The sequence below is a fragment of the Adiantum capillus-veneris genome, chromosome 4 (assembly GCF_014529385.1).
Source record: "Adiantum capillus-veneris isolate H3 chromosome 4, ASM1452938v2, whole genome shotgun sequence".
Taxonomy (NCBI): domain Eukaryota; kingdom Viridiplantae; phylum Streptophyta; class Polypodiopsida; order Polypodiales; family Pteridaceae; genus Adiantum; species Adiantum capillus-veneris.
The window spans coordinates 32,796,857-32,816,985 of NC_140934.1; the positions used below are offsets into that span (position 1 = coordinate 32,796,857).

General features: G+C 47.2%; 1 protein-coding gene across 1 annotated transcript in view; it reads left to right on the forward strand.

Annotated features, from left to right (window-relative positions):
• ALDH6B2 (aldehyde dehydrogenase 6B2) overlaps positions 1 to 20,129 on the forward strand; it is a 106,193-nt gene that overhangs the window by 41,593 nt on the left and 44,471 nt on the right. Inside the window, exons 3-5 of the mRNA XM_086510364.1 lie at positions 4,633 to 4,707; positions 4,892 to 5,053; positions 5,126 to 5,204. Coding sequence (XP_086366490.1) covers positions 4,633 to 4,707; positions 4,892 to 5,053; positions 5,126 to 5,204 — 316 coding nt within the window. The remainder of the gene's footprint in view (positions 1 to 4,632; positions 4,708 to 4,891; positions 5,054 to 5,125; positions 5,205 to 20,129) is intronic.

A 20,129-nucleotide genomic window follows, 5' to 3' on the forward strand; every position in this document is an offset into this window, starting at 1 on the left:
CTCTCTCTCTCTCTCTCTCTCTACCTTCTCTTGTTGTTACTGCCGTTGTATCACAAGGCATCTCTGGAGAACAGAACCTGAAGCTGTTGGTGTAACTGCGGGCACGCTAGTGCCTACTCCCTACCTACCTAGAAAGTTTCCTTTTGTTGTTACCGCTTTCTGCTTCCGTTTACTAAGTGGAGCTGGAGCTCAATACCGAACTCTTTCTGTTGATCAGCCTCTGGGAACTGCTTGCTTTCTACTTGTTTTCCCTCTCGCCTCTAGCCGAACCAACTTTCCCTTGCCCCTACCCCTAAAATAACCCACCTCCCTAACCAACCCCTCCCCCTCGCCCCTACACACTTTTCCCTCGCCCCTACCCTCCCCCTCACACCCCCTCGCCCCTGCCCTCCCCCCACACCCCCTCGCCCCTACCCTCCCCTTAAACCCTCGCCCTTACCCACCCTCTCACACCCCCTCGCCCCTACCCACCCTCTCCCCCCTCGCCCCTGCACACTTTTCCCTCGCCCCTACCCTCCCCTCACACCCCCTTGCCCCTACCCACCCTCTCCCCTCGCCCCTACCCTCCCCTTACTCCCCTCGCCCCTACCATCCCCTTACTCCCCTCGCACGTACTCGCCCTTACCCAACCCCCTCGCCCCTCACCAATCCCCTCACTCATACCCAGCATACCCCTCGTCCCTACTCAACGTACCCTGCCCAACATATTCGCCTCCCCTACCCAATCTAATTTTAACTTCGTCCCTAACCAACCCTCCCTCGAATTTATATCGCCCTCTTCTTCCTGCATCTGCTCCTTGATACCGGCTGACTCTTCTTCCTGCGTAATCAAGCTTTTTCCAAGTGCAGCTCTACATCTTTGAATCTGGGAGTTGAGTTCACCCTGCACACTGGCCAAGCAGCTAGCTTTTCGGACCAACTGACGCTTTTCAGGTTTGAAATTTTCAAGCACACTTCACGATGGTTGGTACAAGCAAACAAGTTAGGAAGAAGAAAGCTTTGTTTCGACAGAGGCCAATTGAAACATCCCAAAGTTCTGCAGAGGAAGAGGAGGTGGATACCTCTAGCCATGGCCTCACCGATCTGTCCTCCATTGATCACAATGATGAGAATTACAAAGCGTGTGACTCGGGCCCTGGCTCTGCTTCTGACTCTGATTCAAAGTCTTCTAGCCAAGAGGAAGAGGAAGATGAGGAACGTGAATATGCTGTGAAAAACGAAAAGAAGAGGAAAGCCAGGAAAGCAATCACGCAGGTACTGAGCCATCAAATTCCTCGGCCTCCTTCGTCCAAAACTCAAACCAAATTCACTTTGAACTTCCATCTGCAGCAGCCTCATCCGTCTCTTCAAGAAGTCTTATCGAAAGATCAGCTACATACGCTAGGTCTGTCAGCAGTAGCAGAGGCCGATCTGCTTTTGATATTCCCATCGATATGGTGCATGAGGTTCTCAAGTTTTTTCCCAAAGTCAGAGGACACCCACTAACTGCTACACGCATTGGGCACGCTTTGGGGATGACAACCTTTCCTGCAGTAAAACCGGCTATAGGAACCTATTCACAACTTTCGAAAGATGGGACCATCGAGGCATGCAAAGAGCTACTTAGTATGAGTCATGCTGACTATGCAAGGAATAAAAAGCTTTGGGCCATTTTCAAGTACTACTTTTTGGTCAGAGCTGCTAAAGTAAGCAAGGGCAGATGTGACGTGCCTACTATATTCTCGCACTGCGAAGGCCTATACTGCCTCATCCACACCATCCCGTGTGCCTTTAATCAAATTCTATTTACCTCTTTACAGTCGCGGGCAAAAAGATTCAGAGCTCAGGTACAATCTGTGAAATCTAGCTTTCAATGCTTTGCAGCTCCCATGTTGGCTTGGGTCATTAACATACCTGTTAGTCCTATAGATGTGGATGCGGATATGTGGCGTAAAAGCTCTAAGGCAAAAGGGAAAGATATTGAACAGACAATGGATCTCCCTGGGAAGCCAAAGAAAAAGAGGGCAAAGGTAGTGAAGGACACAGTAGAATCTTTAGTATCACTGCCAATTTCGGAAAGCCTGCAGGTTCGAGTGAAGCAACCTGCTCAACGTTCCTCGCATACTTCCGCTACCGATTCGATGGTAAGTTCAGGTGCTGTAGATCACACTATGCATGTCACAGCTGTGGTTTCTACAGTGTGTTCCTCTCTCTACTGCTACTATTTTTACCCCTACCACAGTGACTAGCTCCCAAGTCCCAGTGAGAGTTGCTTCTTCTCCTATGCCTAGTCCTGCTGCAACCACTTCCACCATGTCTACTCCGACAGAGAGGCATGCTCCCAGTCCACCAAGAGCAGTGCCACTTGCCACACCAGTCCCACTAGTTGTACCACTTGCTAGCTCTCTTTCACCCCGACACTGTTACAGGACCTTCCACAGTGTCGGACTCTACATCACTTTTTCGGCTATCTGAAGATATATTGCAAGAGTTTAGGCAAGCCATTGCCACCATTGGGCTTGAAGCAGAGCGGTTAGCGGCTACACACCCACGTCATGCAACTACTTACGCAGCTATGGAGGGATCTCTGCGGTTGCTGAGAGCGCCATCGCCGATAGGGATGCCACTATTTTCGCACTCCAACAGGCCCTGAAGTTAAAGTCACAATTGATTAGTGACCTTCAAAATCAAGTACAAGGATTTAGAGAATTGCTCTTACATGAAAATAGGACAACCCAGCCTACGATGATGGGTATGGGGTATGGGTGAACTGGAGCAGGTACACCAGTGCAGCATGCAGCAACGGGTCCTTCTCAGCAATTTATGGGACTTTACTCACAGACTCCAGTTCAGTACTACAATCAACAACAACAGTATCCTCCTCAGGGGTTTCAGTCGTCACCCATTGCCTCAGATGCAAAATGTGACTTGGTATGACGGAATTGCTGGAGCACATTGCCATGGCTGTGTTACTCGACGTTCTCAGTACACTACAAGACAGGTGCTACCATCTGCCCAGCAGAGGTGGTTGGTCCCTTCCCAGGGGGCCCAGTTACGGACAGGAGAGCTCACATACAGCAGGCCCCACAATTGATTTGATGGCTCCACCTCCAGAAGCTGATATTGCGGGTGCAGCAATGGCCACCACTCTATCTCTTGGCTGACAGATTCAGGAGCTCACCATTGTACATATGCAGTAGCTAGTAGTTTTCTTTTACAGTTTTTCAGTCTTCCTCTCACCGAGACAGTGAGCGGTCTTGTGGCAGGCTACAATGTCACTTTCACAGGACAGTTAGTACAGTTTGGACTTTACAGTTGGTCTTTGGTTGGTCGGTACACACTGGACGTACTCGCTGGGCAGTGACACGTGGCAGGGATACGGTGGTCTAGTGGACATCCTGGCCAAGTCACCACCACCACTCAGTGGAGATAGACTAAGGTGCTGTCATTTATGAGCCGTTGGTGGCTCTTTATGGTTGTATATATGAGTAGTAGCGGTTTGGTCATCGGCATCTTTCACGGAGTCGTTTAGAGGGTGTCTATACACAGAGCACTTATTCACCATGCCTGCACATCTGAGCCTCGACACCCCATTGTACCTGAGAGTCTTGGGCTGGAGCTGAGTGTGCTGCCACGCCAGATCTGTATCAGTTCTTTGAGATAGTCGAGTCATTTGTTGTGGTCTACTATTGCTGTTGTGTCTCTCTGAGCTCAGTTGTTGTCTATTGTTTCTTTGTTTTCAGTCTGTTTTGAGTGGGATTGTCACGCACATTGCACTGAGGAGCACCCACTGTAGAGAGCACGACACAGTATCTGCGGTACAGGGTGTGGCAAAAACCCCCGCATGAAAAGACCAGGTTCTCCCCTTTGTGGTTTGACCCCACCTATTTGGGAATGATTTTGGGCTGTGCGGATTAGCTTGGGTTGATACCCTTATCCCGTGCGCTATGTTCTCCTGCTTCTGTGTGATATTCATCAAAGCCATTCCACATTCATTGGCCGTTTTGATTCTAGAAAAGCATGTCGGACTCTTCAAAAAATTTGCCCTCTTAAGTTATATTTTGATGCCTAATTGACATTTGTGACTCATCAAAATGAAATTTTGATGGTACTTCATGTGCTTTTGAGTAGGGACGCAATAGCTATTTGCTAAGCTATGCATGATAATGGTATGGTAATTCATTTCCTATCAGAACAAGCAATTAAGGTTATAGCATCTCCCTCATTATACGTCCTTATGCTATAGAGGTTTATTTTATTTAAGCTTAGCTTAGGATTTAAGGGTTTTCGTCTCTTGTTTGTGCTTTAAGATATTGAAGTTTAGGAAGTATGCCTTTGCATTGTCTCATGTCCTATGTTTTTTTCAAATGTATTTTTTGTTTCAAAAAGATACTAAATTAAAGTTCAAATTAATCTTTTACTGAATTCTGTTGTGAAGCTTCCTTCTTCAATGTGTTGCTTGATATGTGCTGAGTGCAAGTGTTTTATTCTTTCTCTTTGTTAATAACCTTTTTGATATTGAGAAGGTATACACAGTTTATTTGTACACTTTGCAAATAAACTTGTTTGACCGAAATTTGTTTGTTTGAACATCAACTTTCTTCAATATTCTGTTGCTTTTGTGCTGAACTTTTTTGGGTTCGTTTACTGCAGCCCAGGGTGAAGCTACTGATAGGAGGAAGTTTTCTCGACTCTAAAGCAGAGGAATGGATTGATGTCATTAATCCGGTTGGTTAAGACACTCAGTTTTTGTCTATCCTATCCTTTTTGCTGTACTATTTTTGGATGATCCATTCAAGTTGTGTAGGCTGACATAGAGTTAGACACAAAACGCAGTTTGAGTGTTGGGCTTTGTAAGGTGTATTGCCAAATTGCTTTGGTGAGGCAATGATTTATTGCGTGGGCTGAACAGGCAACACAAGATGTTGTATCCAAGGTACCTTTAACAACAGCACAGGAGTTTGAAACAGCAGTGCAGGCCGCCAAGCAAGCATATCCAAAATGGAGGGACACTCCAGTGACAGCTAGACAGCGGATCATGCTAAAATTTCAAGAGCTCATACGGAGAGACATGGTAAGTAAATCTTTAAGATAGAACTATTTTATACAGTTTCCCTGGAGTCACCTTTTCAATATCTCATTGCAGGACAAGCTGGCTCAAAATGTTACTATGGAGCAAGGAAAAACTTTAGCAGATGCACGTGGTGATGTTTTTCGTGGTTTAGGTTTGTCTCCATATGTCCTCATTTCCTTGTGAATTTGATTTTATTATTTCTGCTATTTGTCGAACTAAATAATCCTTGGCTATAGTAGCTCCAGGTCTATACCTTCTCCTGCTTTACAGTCCCCTTGATAACTCCATTTTGGTCAATCAGTCCTCTTTCTTGTAGTTACATCTTAAGGCAATGCAACAGAGGTTCTTTTAGATTTCATTTAGCTCCCACAGTCCCCTCAAGAATGTGTAGGTGCCCCATACTTGTCAATCCCCCCATTTTTTGGTCTTTTCTGGGTATGTTTATGGGATGTTATGCTGGCAGACCTTATCGTTACTAGTACTTATCGATGCCCCTCTTCCATGCTCTTCTGCAGAGCTTGCTGGTACGGGAGTTACCCACTGCTTCAAGCTTCTGATTTCACCATCTTATCTAGCATTTGTGCATTGGTCTAGTGTTAATCTTGAGCTCCATTGTTTTCCCTCCAACTGTTCCCTCATTGCTCCATTGTGTTCTCTCCCCTTTTGCTAATGCACTCTGACATGGTACTAGAGCTAAATAAGCGCCGCCTCTCCCGCCTATACATGTTTTTCCTCAGTGTTGGAGGCTTGCTCTACTTTTTTGGTGCTCTCATGCCACATCATCTATAGCATTGGGACCATGGAGCACATATAGTATGCATGGATAGATGCGTAGAGAACATTGTGTATGCAGAGCTCAAGGGTGGAGTCACACGGGATTTGAGGAGGCCTAGACGGCCACATAGGTGTGTAGCCTCGCACACCGTAGGCTTGGGTCATGTCTGTCCAAGTGTGAACTGCCAGGTCAGGATTATATAAGCATGGGACTCCTATGTTGGGTGGACAATTTTAAGTAGTGCTCCAATGTAAAGAGCTCTTCAGAGGAAAGTTTTTTCAAGAGAGGGGTACGACGCCTACTTACATTCAGTTCTAGGTAGTGCTCCAAGGTAGGGAGCTCACAGGAGAGCTCTTCCAAGGGATTTCCACTACAAAGTTCATATCACTGGTACTATTGTAGGATAGTGTCAGAAAGAAAAGCCATCTCTTTTAAAATGGCACAAGACTCAAGACTTGACAAACTGGATAAAGCAAACCGTCTAGAAGAGTGCCTCCACTACCATTGAAGGGGGGGGGGGGGGGGGGGTGGGGGGGGTGGGTGTAGCAAGCTCTACCTTGATGATGTCCTGTGGCACTGTGTGCCTCAAAACAAGCGTGAGATCATATATACCTGTGGTCTCTCGATCCATGCCCATTGGTTGTCTATCAACCCGGGTGCCCACATTGCTACTGCGTACATCAGGGCTGGGGTGATTAATGTATTAAATAGCCACCCCTTTGTGCGGGGCTCCTGGAAGTGTGTCTGATGACATCTCCGCTCTAGCATGGCCAAAGCTGCATATCCTCGGGTGAGTCTGTCAGTGGCAACCTGTGCCATGAAAAAGGGTCCCTATCTGTTGGTGAAGGCGACTCCCAGATAGAGGTAGGAGGTGGCCACCTCGATTGGTCCTCCTGCTGCTCTAATTGTGGCTGCTCGCCGGACTGATATGGAGGCGTGGAAGATCATGACCTTGGTCTTCCCAAGGTTCTGCTGTCAGTCCTCTATGTGTACAAAACTCATCCAAGGCGCTCAAGTGACTCCGTAAGCCCTGGAGTGATTCTGAAATCAAAACAATGTCATCAACAAATAGCATAATGTGGATTGGAGTACCTGTTAGGTTAGGTCCTGCCCCTCCCGCTCGTAAGATGGAGTTGGAGGTCTCGTTGATGTAGAATCCAAAGAGGGTCGGGAAGAGGGGGCATCCTTGCTTAACACCAATGGTGCTAGGAATAGACTCTGAGAGGCCGCCTGAACATGGAACTCTCCCAGTCACTCTGTCATAGAGAACATAGATGGCCCATATCATCTGTAATGGTATCCCCAGACTCTGAAGTCCCCGAAAGAGCCTCTCCCGTGAAACTGTGTTAAACACTTTGCAAAAATCCACAAAGCAACAATACAACTTCTTCTTTAGCACCTTTGCCCCATCAATGAGGCAACGTAGAAGAAAGATATGGTCGATGGTGGACAAGGTCCCCCTGAACCTAGCCTGGCCAGGAGCCGTAGGCCCTCAGTCTCTCCATATGAACTGAGCTCAGCCTCAAGTACTGCCCCGTACAGTGTAGCCATTGTACGGCCAATCATGATAGTCCTGTAATTCCCTGGGTCAAGGTGTCTCCAGATTTGTGGATTGGCACAATGGTGTACCGAGTCCACTCCTCTAGGAAGCCCTCCCCTGTAGCCTTGTTGAATGCATGTGCAATCAACGGGGCTATAGTGGCGTCTCCGTAAATGAGGTGCTCACTCTGTAATCTTGTATGATTTGAAGATGATCGATGTTGTAGGCGGTGGATGGCCTTCTCGACCATCTTTGCTGTGAAGAAGGAAGAGCTCGTGGGTCGAGGCTCGGGTAGCTGTGTACTCGAAGGTTGGTCCTGCACCTCATTTGGTCTCTGTTCTGCTACAGTCTAGCGTCAGTCTTAGCTTTGGACCTAGCCTGGCACCTTTGTGAGCCTCTAGCAGGACGTGCATGCCCAGGCCGGTTATAGCCAAGAGAGCTCGGCATTGATTCTAAGTCTTGTAGCTGTTGGCATGGTTGATGTATGCCTTTGAGGTCCTAGATTCATCATTGGTTGACACATGGATTTACATATTGTCACTTGGAATGTTAATGGCTTGCTTCACACTAGCATCATGGTCCCAGACAGAATTTGCTTCGTAGAGATTTGTGTTCTCATGTAGACCGGGATGTGGATATACTCCTTGTGCAAGAGCACAAGTTATGTATAGACCAGCAGGCTTTTTACATCTTTTGTCAGATGTTGGGATCGGAGAGCACACACACAGAGAGCCAACACGAAGAAGGAGATAGACACAGTGTGTGGCGGGGCGGTACTCACACTACAATGTGTAGTTATGAGTATAGTTATTATGAATGAGTAAATGAATGGCTGTACATGGGCGGCTGAACAACGGGCAGCCGGGCACACGGGTCTTTAACCCAACAATCTCCCACTTAAAGGCAGTGTGCCTTTAAAGTGGCCAAAGTACAGCAAAAGAAGTCAAGCCATACCCATCAGCAATCTGCAGTGTGCAAACCGCTGTGAGGCTAACGACTTCGTGAGTAGATCAGCAGGGTTATCGTCAGTGTGTACCTTGACAAGCTCTATGCGCTTGTCCTCTAGCACCTCTCGTATGAAGTGATACCTCACCTCAATGTGCTTTGTCTTCGCATGGAAGACAGGATTCCGTGCCAATGCTATGGCACTCTGGCTATCACAATGTAGAATCGGAGCATCACAAGCCATACCAAGATCTCCCACTAGTCGTGAGAGCCATACGGCCTCCTTGGCAGCCTCAGTGGCAGCCATATATTCAGCCTCTGTAGTGCTCAAAGCAACGCATGGTTGTAAACGTGATGCCCACGAAACCGGTCCACCTGCAACTGTGAACACATAGCCGCTAGTAGACTTCCTCGAGTCCACTGACCCTGCATAGTTTGAATCTGTATATCCGCAAACAGACATATCCTTCTCACCATAACATAGGGACAACTCTGAAGTCCCTCTCAAGTATCTGAGAATACCTCTCACTGCATCCCAATGACACTTGCCCGGGTTAGACATGTACCTGCTAACCACACCAACTGCATGAGCAAGATCTGGACGCGTAGCCACCATGGCATACATCAAGGAACCAACAGCTGACGCATAGGGAATCTGAGACATCTCTGTAGTCTCCAAATCTGTCTGAGGGCAGTCATCATGGCTGAGTTTTACATATGGAGGCAACGGGGTACTAATAGCCTTCCCCCCTTCCATATGAAAACGCTCAAGCACCCTGTCAATGTACTCTTTCTGACTAAGAAAGAGCATCTTGCGAGAACGATCACGAGTGATCCGCATACCCAAAATATGACTGGCATCCCCAAGATCCTTCATGGAAAAGGTCTCATGTAGCCTATGTTTCAAGGCATCCACATCAGAAATACACTTCCCTGCGATCAGCATGTCATCCACATACAAAACCAAAACAATAAGACTACCATCTGTAGCCTTGCGAGTATAGAGGCATGGGTCCTCATAACTGCGTACATAACCCAATGAACTCATGAATGCATCAAACTTACGATACCATTCACGAGATGATTGCTTCAGCCCATACAAGGTCTTAAGAAGCCGGCATACCATCTTCTTTGAACCATGAATAACAAACCCACTTGGTTGCTCCATGTACAAATCCTCGTGCAAGTCCGGATGTAAGAAAGCTGTCTTTACATCCATTTGCTTCAACTCCATGTCTTCTGTAGCTACCAAGGCAAACAACATACGCAAAGTAGACATCTTCACCACTAGGGAGAAGATCTCGTCAAAATCAATGCCCTTCTGTTGCTTGAATCCTTTAGCCACAAGCCTTGCTTTGTACCTAGGCTTTGCATCCATTGAACACAATTTTATCTTGTAAACCCACTTGCATGGTAGTGCCTTCTTACCCTTTGGCAAAGGAGTAAGCTCCCACGTTTTATTTTGGATCAACGAATCCATCTCTGACTGCATAGCCTGCTCCTACTTGAGCTTGTCAACACTAGACATGGCCTCATCATAACATGATGGCTCCTCTCAATCAGTCAACAATACATAATCCATAGAAGGCACAAAACGTTGAGGCTGTCTTGCACGCCGCTCTGAACGCCTCAAAGACTGTGCAGGAGGTGCATCTGGCTGTCCCACAGGCACAAAACGCTGAGGCTGTCTTGCACGCCGCTCTGAACGCCTCAAAGACTGTGCAGGAGGTGCATCTGGCTGTCCCACATCTACATGATCTCCCAACAAGGGCTGATCTCCCACTTGAGGGTCAATGGGCTGCCCACGAGCAGCCATGGGACCATCATACCGATGACCATCCTCCTCAAATATCACACGCCGAACCTCAACCGTTCGCGGTGATGCTCTATACATAGAGTCCTCATGAAAAACAACATCATGGCTGCGCACAATCTTCCTGTCAATAGGATCCCACAATCGATAACCCATCTCACCAGAACTACCATAACCCAAGAAGATACATCTCTTGCTCTTTGGATCCAATTTGCTGCGTTTTGCCTTAGGTACATGTACATAAGCTTCACAGCCAAAAACACGAAGGTGACCATACGAAGGTGGCAAACCTGTCCATACCTCTTCAGGCACTTTGAAGCCCAAAGGAACACTAGGTGAACGATTTATCAAATGCACAGAAGTGGCAACAGCTTCAGCCCAAAATCCATTTGACAAACCAGCCATAGAAAGCATACTACGGACTTTTTCCTGTATAGTCCTGTTCATGCGCTCTGCCACACCATTTTGAGGAGGTGTATAGGGAGCACTAAGCTCGCGCCGTATACCCTTCTCAACACATAATGTTGTGAAAGCATGAGACATAAATTCACCCCCATTGTCCGTACGTAAGCACTTCAACTTACAACCTGATTGGTTCTCAACAAGAGCCAACCATTGCTTAAATATATCAAACACCATATCCTTCTTACGAATGGGGTATGCCCATACCTTCCTGCTAGCATCATCAATGAACGTAACAAAGTACATAGCACCTCCAAGAGAAGCATTGGGCATCGGCCCACATACATCACTATGCACCAAAGCTAGCTTTTCCAAAGATCTGTGTGGAACACTTTTCTTATGAGAAGACCGAGCATGTCGACCATAAAGGCAATGCTCACAAAACTCAAAACCACCAAAATCTGAAACGGGAATGTAATCCGCACGTGCCAACAACTTCAAACCTTTTAGTGACATATGCCCCAAACGCTGATGCCATAAAGAAGCAGGAGGTTGCTCAGTGATCCCCACAATGTGATCAGCCACACTAGCTACACAAAGGGAATACAACGTATTCCTCTTAGCACCTTTAACCAAAACAAGGCTGCCCTTAGTGATCTTCCAACCTCCATCACCAAAAGATACATTGAAACCAAGTGAATCCAACTGACCCACACTAATCAAGCTTTTTGCAAGAGCTGGCACATGACGCACACGCTGCAAGACAAACGTAGTAGAGTTTGGCATAGCCAAATGAATATCCCCAATGCCATGAATCTGCATAGAACGCCCATCGGCAATCCTGACAGTACCTGTGCTCGAAGCATCGTAGTCATGAAACCACGACCTATGAGGCGTAACGTGAAAAGAAGCACCACTGTCAATGACCCAATCCATAGGCATACTACGCTCATGAGTGAGAAGAAAAGCGTCATCAAAATAGGATGCAAGCAACACATCACCAAGCTCTTCACTAGTAGCACTAGTCGGAGCACATACATGGTCATCTTGAGAGCTACACTCTCCCTGTGTTGCATTTAACTCCTCAATCTTGACATTGGATTTAGGCTTGTCCTTAGCATCATGGTCTTTCTTCTTACCATCTCCATTTTCCCTTTTCCACTTGTAACAATCCTTTTTGAAATGGCCTTTTCTACCACAATGAAAACATTCCACATCCTTTTTACTTGTGCCTGCACGGGACTTGCTTCTAGATTTACCCCTGTTGGACTTATACTTGTCCATAGTCCTGCCTCTGACAACCATTGCACTAGAAGACTTACTACGTGCATTATTCTTTCGATTAATCTCTTCCGTGAGAAGACTAGACTCCACATTAGTACTTGTCAACTCATTCGCAGGAACCGAGTTACTTATGGCTGTCCTAAATGTGTCCCATGACTCAGGCAACGTGACAAGTAAAAACATAGCTTTTACATTTTCCTCAAACGTAATTTCCTGCGTAGCAAGTTGGCTGAAAATTGTATTGAACTCATTCAAATGCGCATTCATGGAAGCACCTTCCTCCATTCGCAAATCAATAAGCTTTTTAATCCAATACACCATAGAAGCAGCCGAATGCTTATCATACATATCGCAAATCCGCTGCCATAGCTCATAAGCTCCACCCTGTGCATCTTTCACATTGTAATAAACAGACTTTGAAAGGGAAAGCCTAATGGTAGACGTGCACATCTCATCCAACTCCTCCCAATCATCCCTCTCCATGTTCTCTGGCTTAACTCCCTGCAACTTTAGAGGTCGAATCTGTTTCTTCTGCACCAAGACATCCCAAATCTGATCTTTCCAATATGAGAAGTTAGCACCATCCAACTTCTCAATATTGAAAACTGTGTCCTCTTTAGTGCCCATTACAACAAGAATGCAACAATGAGAAACCTGTAACCAACCAACAAACTGCCACAACAAAGTAGTGTTGCAAATCTGACAACACCTGCTGCTCAATCAAAGAGCAAACGCATAGAGTATAAATCAGCCCATAATATGGTCAAAAAACGTACGTAGAAATCCACAAACAAATGCATAAACCCGTGACACCTGTAACTCAACCGGCCTAGGCAAACTGTGCCACAAAATGCATCAACAATGAGCTGTCATAGAGGCATAAACATACTCCATGTCTGAATAACCACAATAGAGACATAAGCTGACCAAGCTTACACAAATCCGTGAGCATAAATGGATCCAAGTGAGCATATAACCAATGCACAAGCTCAACGAAGTCCAATCTCTACTGTCAACCAAGTACCTATCCGTACTCAAACCGCAACACTGCAAGCAAGAGCAAACCCGCTCTATGTATAAGTGAACCAAATCTCCACAATATCATGCATAAAGAGTGTCTGTCAAACTGCCATATCCACATCCATCAACATACATAGATGATGTAAACCTGTAGCTCAAGAACACGCATAAACAGACTGCCGAGAAGAGTAGAAGCTCCCACTCAAACCACAACCATATACATGGCTGTCCCACAGTCAAAATACATGTTTTGTAACCACAGAAGAGACCTGTATCCAAAGCTCCCTGTAACCTGTAACCTGTACCCGTACCTGTACCTGTACCTGTACCTGTAGTCGAAGAAGACAATGTCGCCAAAACTCCCACTCTTTCTGTGTGTATGAGGCCACTCCAAGAAGAGGCTACACACTCTCAAATGAGCTGTGGGCTCACGTAAGTGGAAGACACTACAACAATGGCACCTGTAATGGCTATGGAAGCTCTGGCAGCAGAAAACTACCAAAGAGAGCTGAAAAACGCAGCTCCTAGTCTGTAGCTCGGATGGGATTTCTGATGGCACGAATGGCTCCGAAAGGGGGGTTAAACTCCAGGACGCTTGATGAAAATACTCGCGGAGTGCTGAACCTTCCAATGCCAAGCTCAGAAAAACCTTCTGCTCTTTAGAAATGCGCGCGTGCGCGAAACCGAAAAACGGCAATGAAACAGCAGCAAGTTTCAACACACTCAACAATGATGATGAAGCTCTCAATGCTCTCACTACCAAGCTCTGATACCACTTGTTGGGATCAGAGAGCACACACACAGAGAGCCAACACGAAGAAGGAGATAGACACAGTGTGTGGCGGGGTGGTACTCACACTACAATGTGTAGTTATGAGTATAGTTATTATGAATGAGTAAATGAATGGCTGTACATGGGCGGCTGAACAATGGGCAGCCGGGCACACGGGCCTTTAACCCAACATCAGATGCTTCCTTGGTTGGGGCAAAGGTGATTGGAGCTACCTATGGGATCCGCAGAGGGGTTGCTACCTGTATAAGAGAGATTGATGAGGCTATTCCACCCGATTGGCACGCCCTCATCGGGGTGCAGACTCTTTTACCTTCTCATCACAGATGGTGGGTGTACTTCGATCCTCACTCGGGAGACCGGATTGCTGCTCAGCTAGGGACTCGTCTTTAGCATCGCGGAGACTAGCTATCATGGACATCACATCAGACTGGAGTTTCAGGGTGAGGTTTCACCTGATCAGCAGTTGACTGCCCATTGCAGCCTGTTAGAGTGGTAGGCTCTTTCCAGAAGAGGTCATGTGTTCACCCTATTTTCACTAGTGAGGAGGCACCACTTTGGAGGCTGTGCAAGGAATTTGGAAAGCCACTTGTTCAATTGGACTGGAATCCTGGTGAGTGGTAGTGGCCTTCGTTGAGCAATGATGGAGCCCCTCTATCCTTTTTTGAGTACTTTGTCTCCCTTGGGAGGAGGCTTCTTTTGCAGACTCAAGACACCCTCCGCATACCTCAGACTCAAGTCAGAGGTATGGGAGGATTAGCACATCCTCCATGCTTTCCAAAGACAGTTTTGGTCATGCATATGGACCCTCCAGATCAGCTGCAGGATATGTTTTCTAATGTGGATGATAGCACATGCAAGATTGCCTGTTGATACTTGGTCGGTAGTTACCGGCCATGATCCAACTTGTCAGAGATGTACTTCAGAGCTTGAGTCCTTGAGGCATTGTTTCTGGGTTTGTCCTTATGCACAGCCAGTGTGGATGGCAGTTTGTTGTTTATTGATTAGAGTGGGCATCCATGATGGGTTTGTGACGTGGGAGAAGCTGCATGGCGTTTGCAATTTCCAGGGTCACCCACCTTTTTTTAGGGCTTGTCGACAGATCCAGTCTTCCTGCTTACTCCCTTGGGCTACAGACCCGGGCACTCTACAGATGATCCCAAATGCAAGTCACCAATTGGATTTCTGCCAGCGAGAGACAGTTTTCACCTCGATACGCAGCAGCTCGCTTGGGACCCTGTGGAAGGCTCGACAAGCTGCGTACTCTTTGCAATCAGTGGAATTCTTCAGTCGACTCTTCTAGGGCAGCGGAGCAGCGTGGATGCATCTTTCTTCACACATGGGCGCGGTCATCAGTGCTCAGTTCTTTTCCATCAGGATGAGGGATACATCAAATGGCATTATGCACCCCCACAACACCCCCACAATGGTTCATTTTACATTCATTGAACAGATCACCTTGATGGTTACGTAGCCTACCCATTGTAGCTCCTCTTTTTCACGTCCTCCGGGTGATAGGCCATTGAGCATCTCCCAAGGTCTCTTATGTACACAGATTACAGCCCTTTTTCTTGGAGAGAGAGAGAGAGAGAGAGAGAGAGAGAGAGAGAGAGAGAGAGAGAGAGAGAGAGAGAGAGAGAGAGATGAAATGAAATGAAATGTTATATTAACGTCTTCAAAAGGCCAAAGTGACCTATGAGACCAAAAAGTTACAATGTGGTGGATCTGATACAAAGTCAAAGTAACAAAAATAACAACAATAACAACATAACAAAACAAAATAAAAATACTATGGAAACCTAGGCCGTTCGATGTGAACTAAGCAGCTGGCTGGGATAGCTAAATAGCTAAATCACACGAGATCCAGCATCGGTCGCTGGCAGATCTCATCAATCTCCTCCATGGTCAGTAGTCTGACTGGGCGTCGTGCATGCCTGGCCAAAGTGATCCGAATGTTTTGATGCAGCCTCCGTCGATGTTGTGTGGTCCTCCACAGTCGTGGGCGTCTGGATCTCCCCAGCTCAAACGCTCGGTCGATTGCCTCTGGTGTGAGACAAATGTGAGCTCTGTTGTGGTAGTAACTCCTCCGGTTGTCCAGTGCCTGCTCTAACGAAATCTGTGATCCGTCTCTGAGACTCGCTAGCCTCTCCTCTCCTCTCATCAGGCTCTCCCTGTGTCTGCGCAGCTCGAGCAAAAACGAACCCAGACATCTCTGATCTTCGTACCCCATGACTCTGGAGAGTGGTCCACCGTCCAAAACCCTCTCTAAACAAGCAATGGAAGCGACCTCGTATCTCGTAGTAGACGGAGCAGCGGCATGTGTAATGCAACTCTGTCTCAAGCTTTATGTCACACAAGGGACATGTCCTGGCCTCTGCTGGTACTCCGCTGTATCTCCCAGTCTCAATCCGCAGCTGGTGTGAAGATGTGCGTATCTGGACAATAGCACATTGTATCCCATGAGACAGGTGGGTGTCCATGTATCTGGTTCTTGGCACAAAACCGTCCTCCGTAAGCTGGAGAAGATGCTCTCTGTAAAAAGCCATCTTCACGCCCAGCTCATGGGCTGGCTGTATCCATGTCCTCCTGGTGTCTAGCTGAGTCAAGTCTTGGCGGATGAGCCCGGTGATCTGGGACTGTGTAAGAGTGAGAGATGGTGCATCCAGTGAGTACTTGAAGGGTGGCAATCTGTCTATGCTGAACCCATGCGCCTGAAACCATGTGCCATCTCCCCATACCAGCATGCTGTATCTCCCTGCATGGCTAAGTGTCGAGAGGACTCAAGTGCAAGGCAGGCATATCTGTCTCTAGGAAGTTCCCATATGCAGTGTATGAAGGAGACTGATCTGGTGAGCGCCTCGACCACTAGTGGGGGGGGTGCTCTAGCTCTGCTCGGATAATGGCACGTGGTACTGATTCCTGAAGCCTTGGCTCTAATGAGCCGCAAGATCATAGAGACCAGAGGTTTCTCCATGTCCCCCCATCCATCAGTGCGACCTGACCTCCTGTGATGATCCAAAGAAGGTCCGTGTATCTCAGCTCCATAGAGCAATGCAGAAGCCACCAAAATGTCAGAGAGCCAGAGCTTCGTCCGAGGCTCCTGAAACTGGACCTGCGAACACATCCTCTCCAATCTACCCAATGCTGCATGGGCTCTAGTCAATCTGGTCTCTGCTGCCCTTCTTAATGAAAATGCTGGTCCGCTATAAACCACTCCAAGGTAAGTGTAAGCATCTGTATACTCCACTGTCTCCTGGCCATATGTGAATGTAGGTGCTGACCTCCTGATCCACTGTGGGGTGGTATTAAACATCGTAACCTTGGTTTTACCAAGGTTGACAGACAAACCACCTTCGTGGGCAAACCTATGCAAAGCATCCAAGTGACGTTGCATCCCCTCCGGGGAATCGGAGATCGACACAATATCATCAGCATATAACAATAGTGGAATCCATGTCCTGCCAGCTGTGCACCTTTATCACCATCGCTCTCAATGTGGTCAGAAACCTCATCCACATACATACCGAATAGAGTAGGAGAGAGCGGGCAACCTTGCTTCACCCCAATAGTGGAGTGAACCAGTGTAGATAGACCCTTTGAGGTGCGTACATGCCCCACTACTGACCTGTATAATGCCATGATCCCCCAAATGAGCTCTGTGGGTACTCCCATCTCCTGTAATCTGTGTATCAATCTAGCTTTGGGTACTGTGTCAAATGCTTTGCGGAAGTCCACAAAGCTACAAGAGATCCTTCTCCCATGTGATCTGCCCTCCTCAATGATGGTTCTGAGTGTCGAGATATGGTCAAGAGTAGAAAAGCCTCTCCTGAACCTTGCTTGCCGGACTGCACGTACCCTCTTCCTCTCTACCCCATCTACTGTGTTGCTGCTCAAGAATGGATGTGTACAACCGTGCCAATGTGTGTCCAATCATGATAGTGCGATAATTCCCAGGCTCGATAGGGTCTCTTGACTTGAAGATAGGTACAATAGTAGATAGGCTCCAAGTATCAGGCAAGCCTTCACACATGGCACAGTTAAACATAACTGCCAGAAGCTCTGGTAGTAGATCTCTGGCATGCATGAAATGCTCAGCCACTAAGCCATTATGGTCATATGCTCTCCCAGTCCTCATCCTGTCAATTGCCTTCTTCACCATCTCAGCGGCGGTGAAAAAAGCACATGCTTGTGTGCATGGATTGGGAGGGTCACAAAGGGGCGGCTGTCTAGGAACTGTGTACAAAGATGAGCGTACTGGCCCAGGCCTCTGTAGAGGTAATGGCAGGACGGGGGGGAGAGTGCTCATGAAAGAGCCGCCATTCCTCTCGTGAGTCCTGACTCAAGAATAGCTGGTATAGGTCCTGCTCTAGTCGAGCCAAAAAAGCCCTCTTCTTTCGCCGCACTAGGCGTCGGAAGTCAATCTGTGACTCTGTGAGTGATGTCCCCCAAAAGCACCTCCCTCTGAAGTCTGGCTCTAGTCTTGCGGCATTCCGCATCATACCAACTGTTCTGCGGCATGCCGGCGTCTCTGCTCAGCCTGAGTGTGTGGATATGCCTCTGTTGTTGCCTCATGTAATGTATGTGTCAGTATAGTAGTAAGCTCCTCCAGAGGTCGGCCTGGATCCTCAATGCACAGCCGTCTGTAGATCCCATCTATATATACAGAGTCCGTCTCCCGCATGAAGGTGTAGCAAGTAGGTGTTGCTGCCCGTGGACTATGTACTACATTAAACTGAAAAGAGATGGTCATCGACAAAAGGGCATGATCCACCACCATCCCAACAGGTCTGGGTCCAAGCGTGAGATCTTGGATACTAGAGATGACGCTCGGCTGTGCCATTACATAATCCACTGTGTTGGCTCCATGTCTGTGTGGAAAGCATGTAAAACCTCCCGTAGTGGGAAATCTCTGTAGTCCATTCAAGATGGTCAGTCCATGCAGTTCCCATGTCTATCAAGTGTTGTTCATACTCAGTATGTTCCACATCCTGTGATAGTCTGGACAGGCCCGCCTCTACAGCATCCAGCTCTCTCAGCATCTCCTCTGAAGTATCATAAAATATTGTCTGGTGATGGGCAGTCCTAGCATTGAAGTCCCTTATAATGATAATGTCACCATCTCTAGAGAACTGGCATATGTCATCATCCAAAATAGAAAAGGGGGACTGGCCTCTGGGTGATGCATAGACTGACATACTCGAGGGAAAGTAGCAAATAGCGATGTAAAGATATCTGCCTGTCTCTACTCTCTATTTCACCCACATGCACCTAGCCTGCTCATCTCTGCGGGCTATATGTATCAATGGCTGCAACTCCTCTCTGAATAACACTGCCACTCCCCCTGAGCCCCACCCTCTGTGCTCTGATTGCGTCTCTTGTCTGCAAGCTGTCTCCCATCTGTATCCATTGATGTGAGGCATAGATTGCCCAAGGGCCTGATGTATCTCAGAGTAGAAGATGATGTCTCTTCCAGTAAAACTATCCTCAAAAGCACCCACATCAAGGCGCATAGATCCATTACAATTCCAGGCGGCAACTTTGAGTGTGGTCCCATAGGTCTTGCACCGTCATGTGGTGCGTCGCTCCAGTATTACCACTCTTCCATCTCGGTAAAGGGCAATCTTGCCTTTTTTCCTTGCCGCTCTAATCTCCGGCATTACCTTTTGCATATGAGCGATCTGCGAGAGGGTAAGATCATCCCCGAGAAGATGCCCGTCTTCTTAAGAGTTGGTCTTTTCTTCAAAAAGTCCTTCGCTTCCACGGAGGGAAAAAGAAGAAAGAGTGCCCTTTCTTTCAAGGTTTCCCCATTGCTCCGATTTTTCTTGTTGCCCACTCTCCAAGCTCTTGTGTGCATCATCGGTTCATGGACCCCCATCAAGGCCATGAGTTCTTTTACCTCTTCGTCCACATTATCTTTGTCTTTAAGGCCGCAAATTCTCACATGTGAAGCGCGCACACGTCTTCTTTGCTCCTCCTCTAGTGTTAGATTAATAATAGTGGGTGTGGACGTGGACGTTATTTCCTTGCTTGGCAATGTCACGAGGACGTGGCAACTGCTAACCTTAGTTGTTGGTTTCTTTCCAATAATTTTTGTTTTATTTTTGAGACCCTCTTTTTGAAGTTGCAAATGGTTGGACATTGTATGGCCAATGTGAACGGTAGTTTCACCCGCAGAGGGGAAGTTGGTCGGCACTGGAACTCGTAAAGTAAAAGGATGTCTAGGCTCAGTTCAAGATCATATAGGTCCCCCCGTCGCACTTAGCAAGTTGGTGGATACTAGGAAGTGAACTCAATAAAGGCATAAAGTCAAGGTGGGACTATCAGTAGAAAAGATCCGACAGTTGGGCCACATTGCATTTTTGGATGCGGTCCCAATGAGGATAGATAGTCAAAAGACTAGTGAGAGCCCAACGGAAGCATCTCTAAAAATTAGGGAACTGCTATTTTGGGCCGTGAAATGTGTTCTTCGGTATGACCAAGGAAATATTTTATTACTCTGCTGTAAAG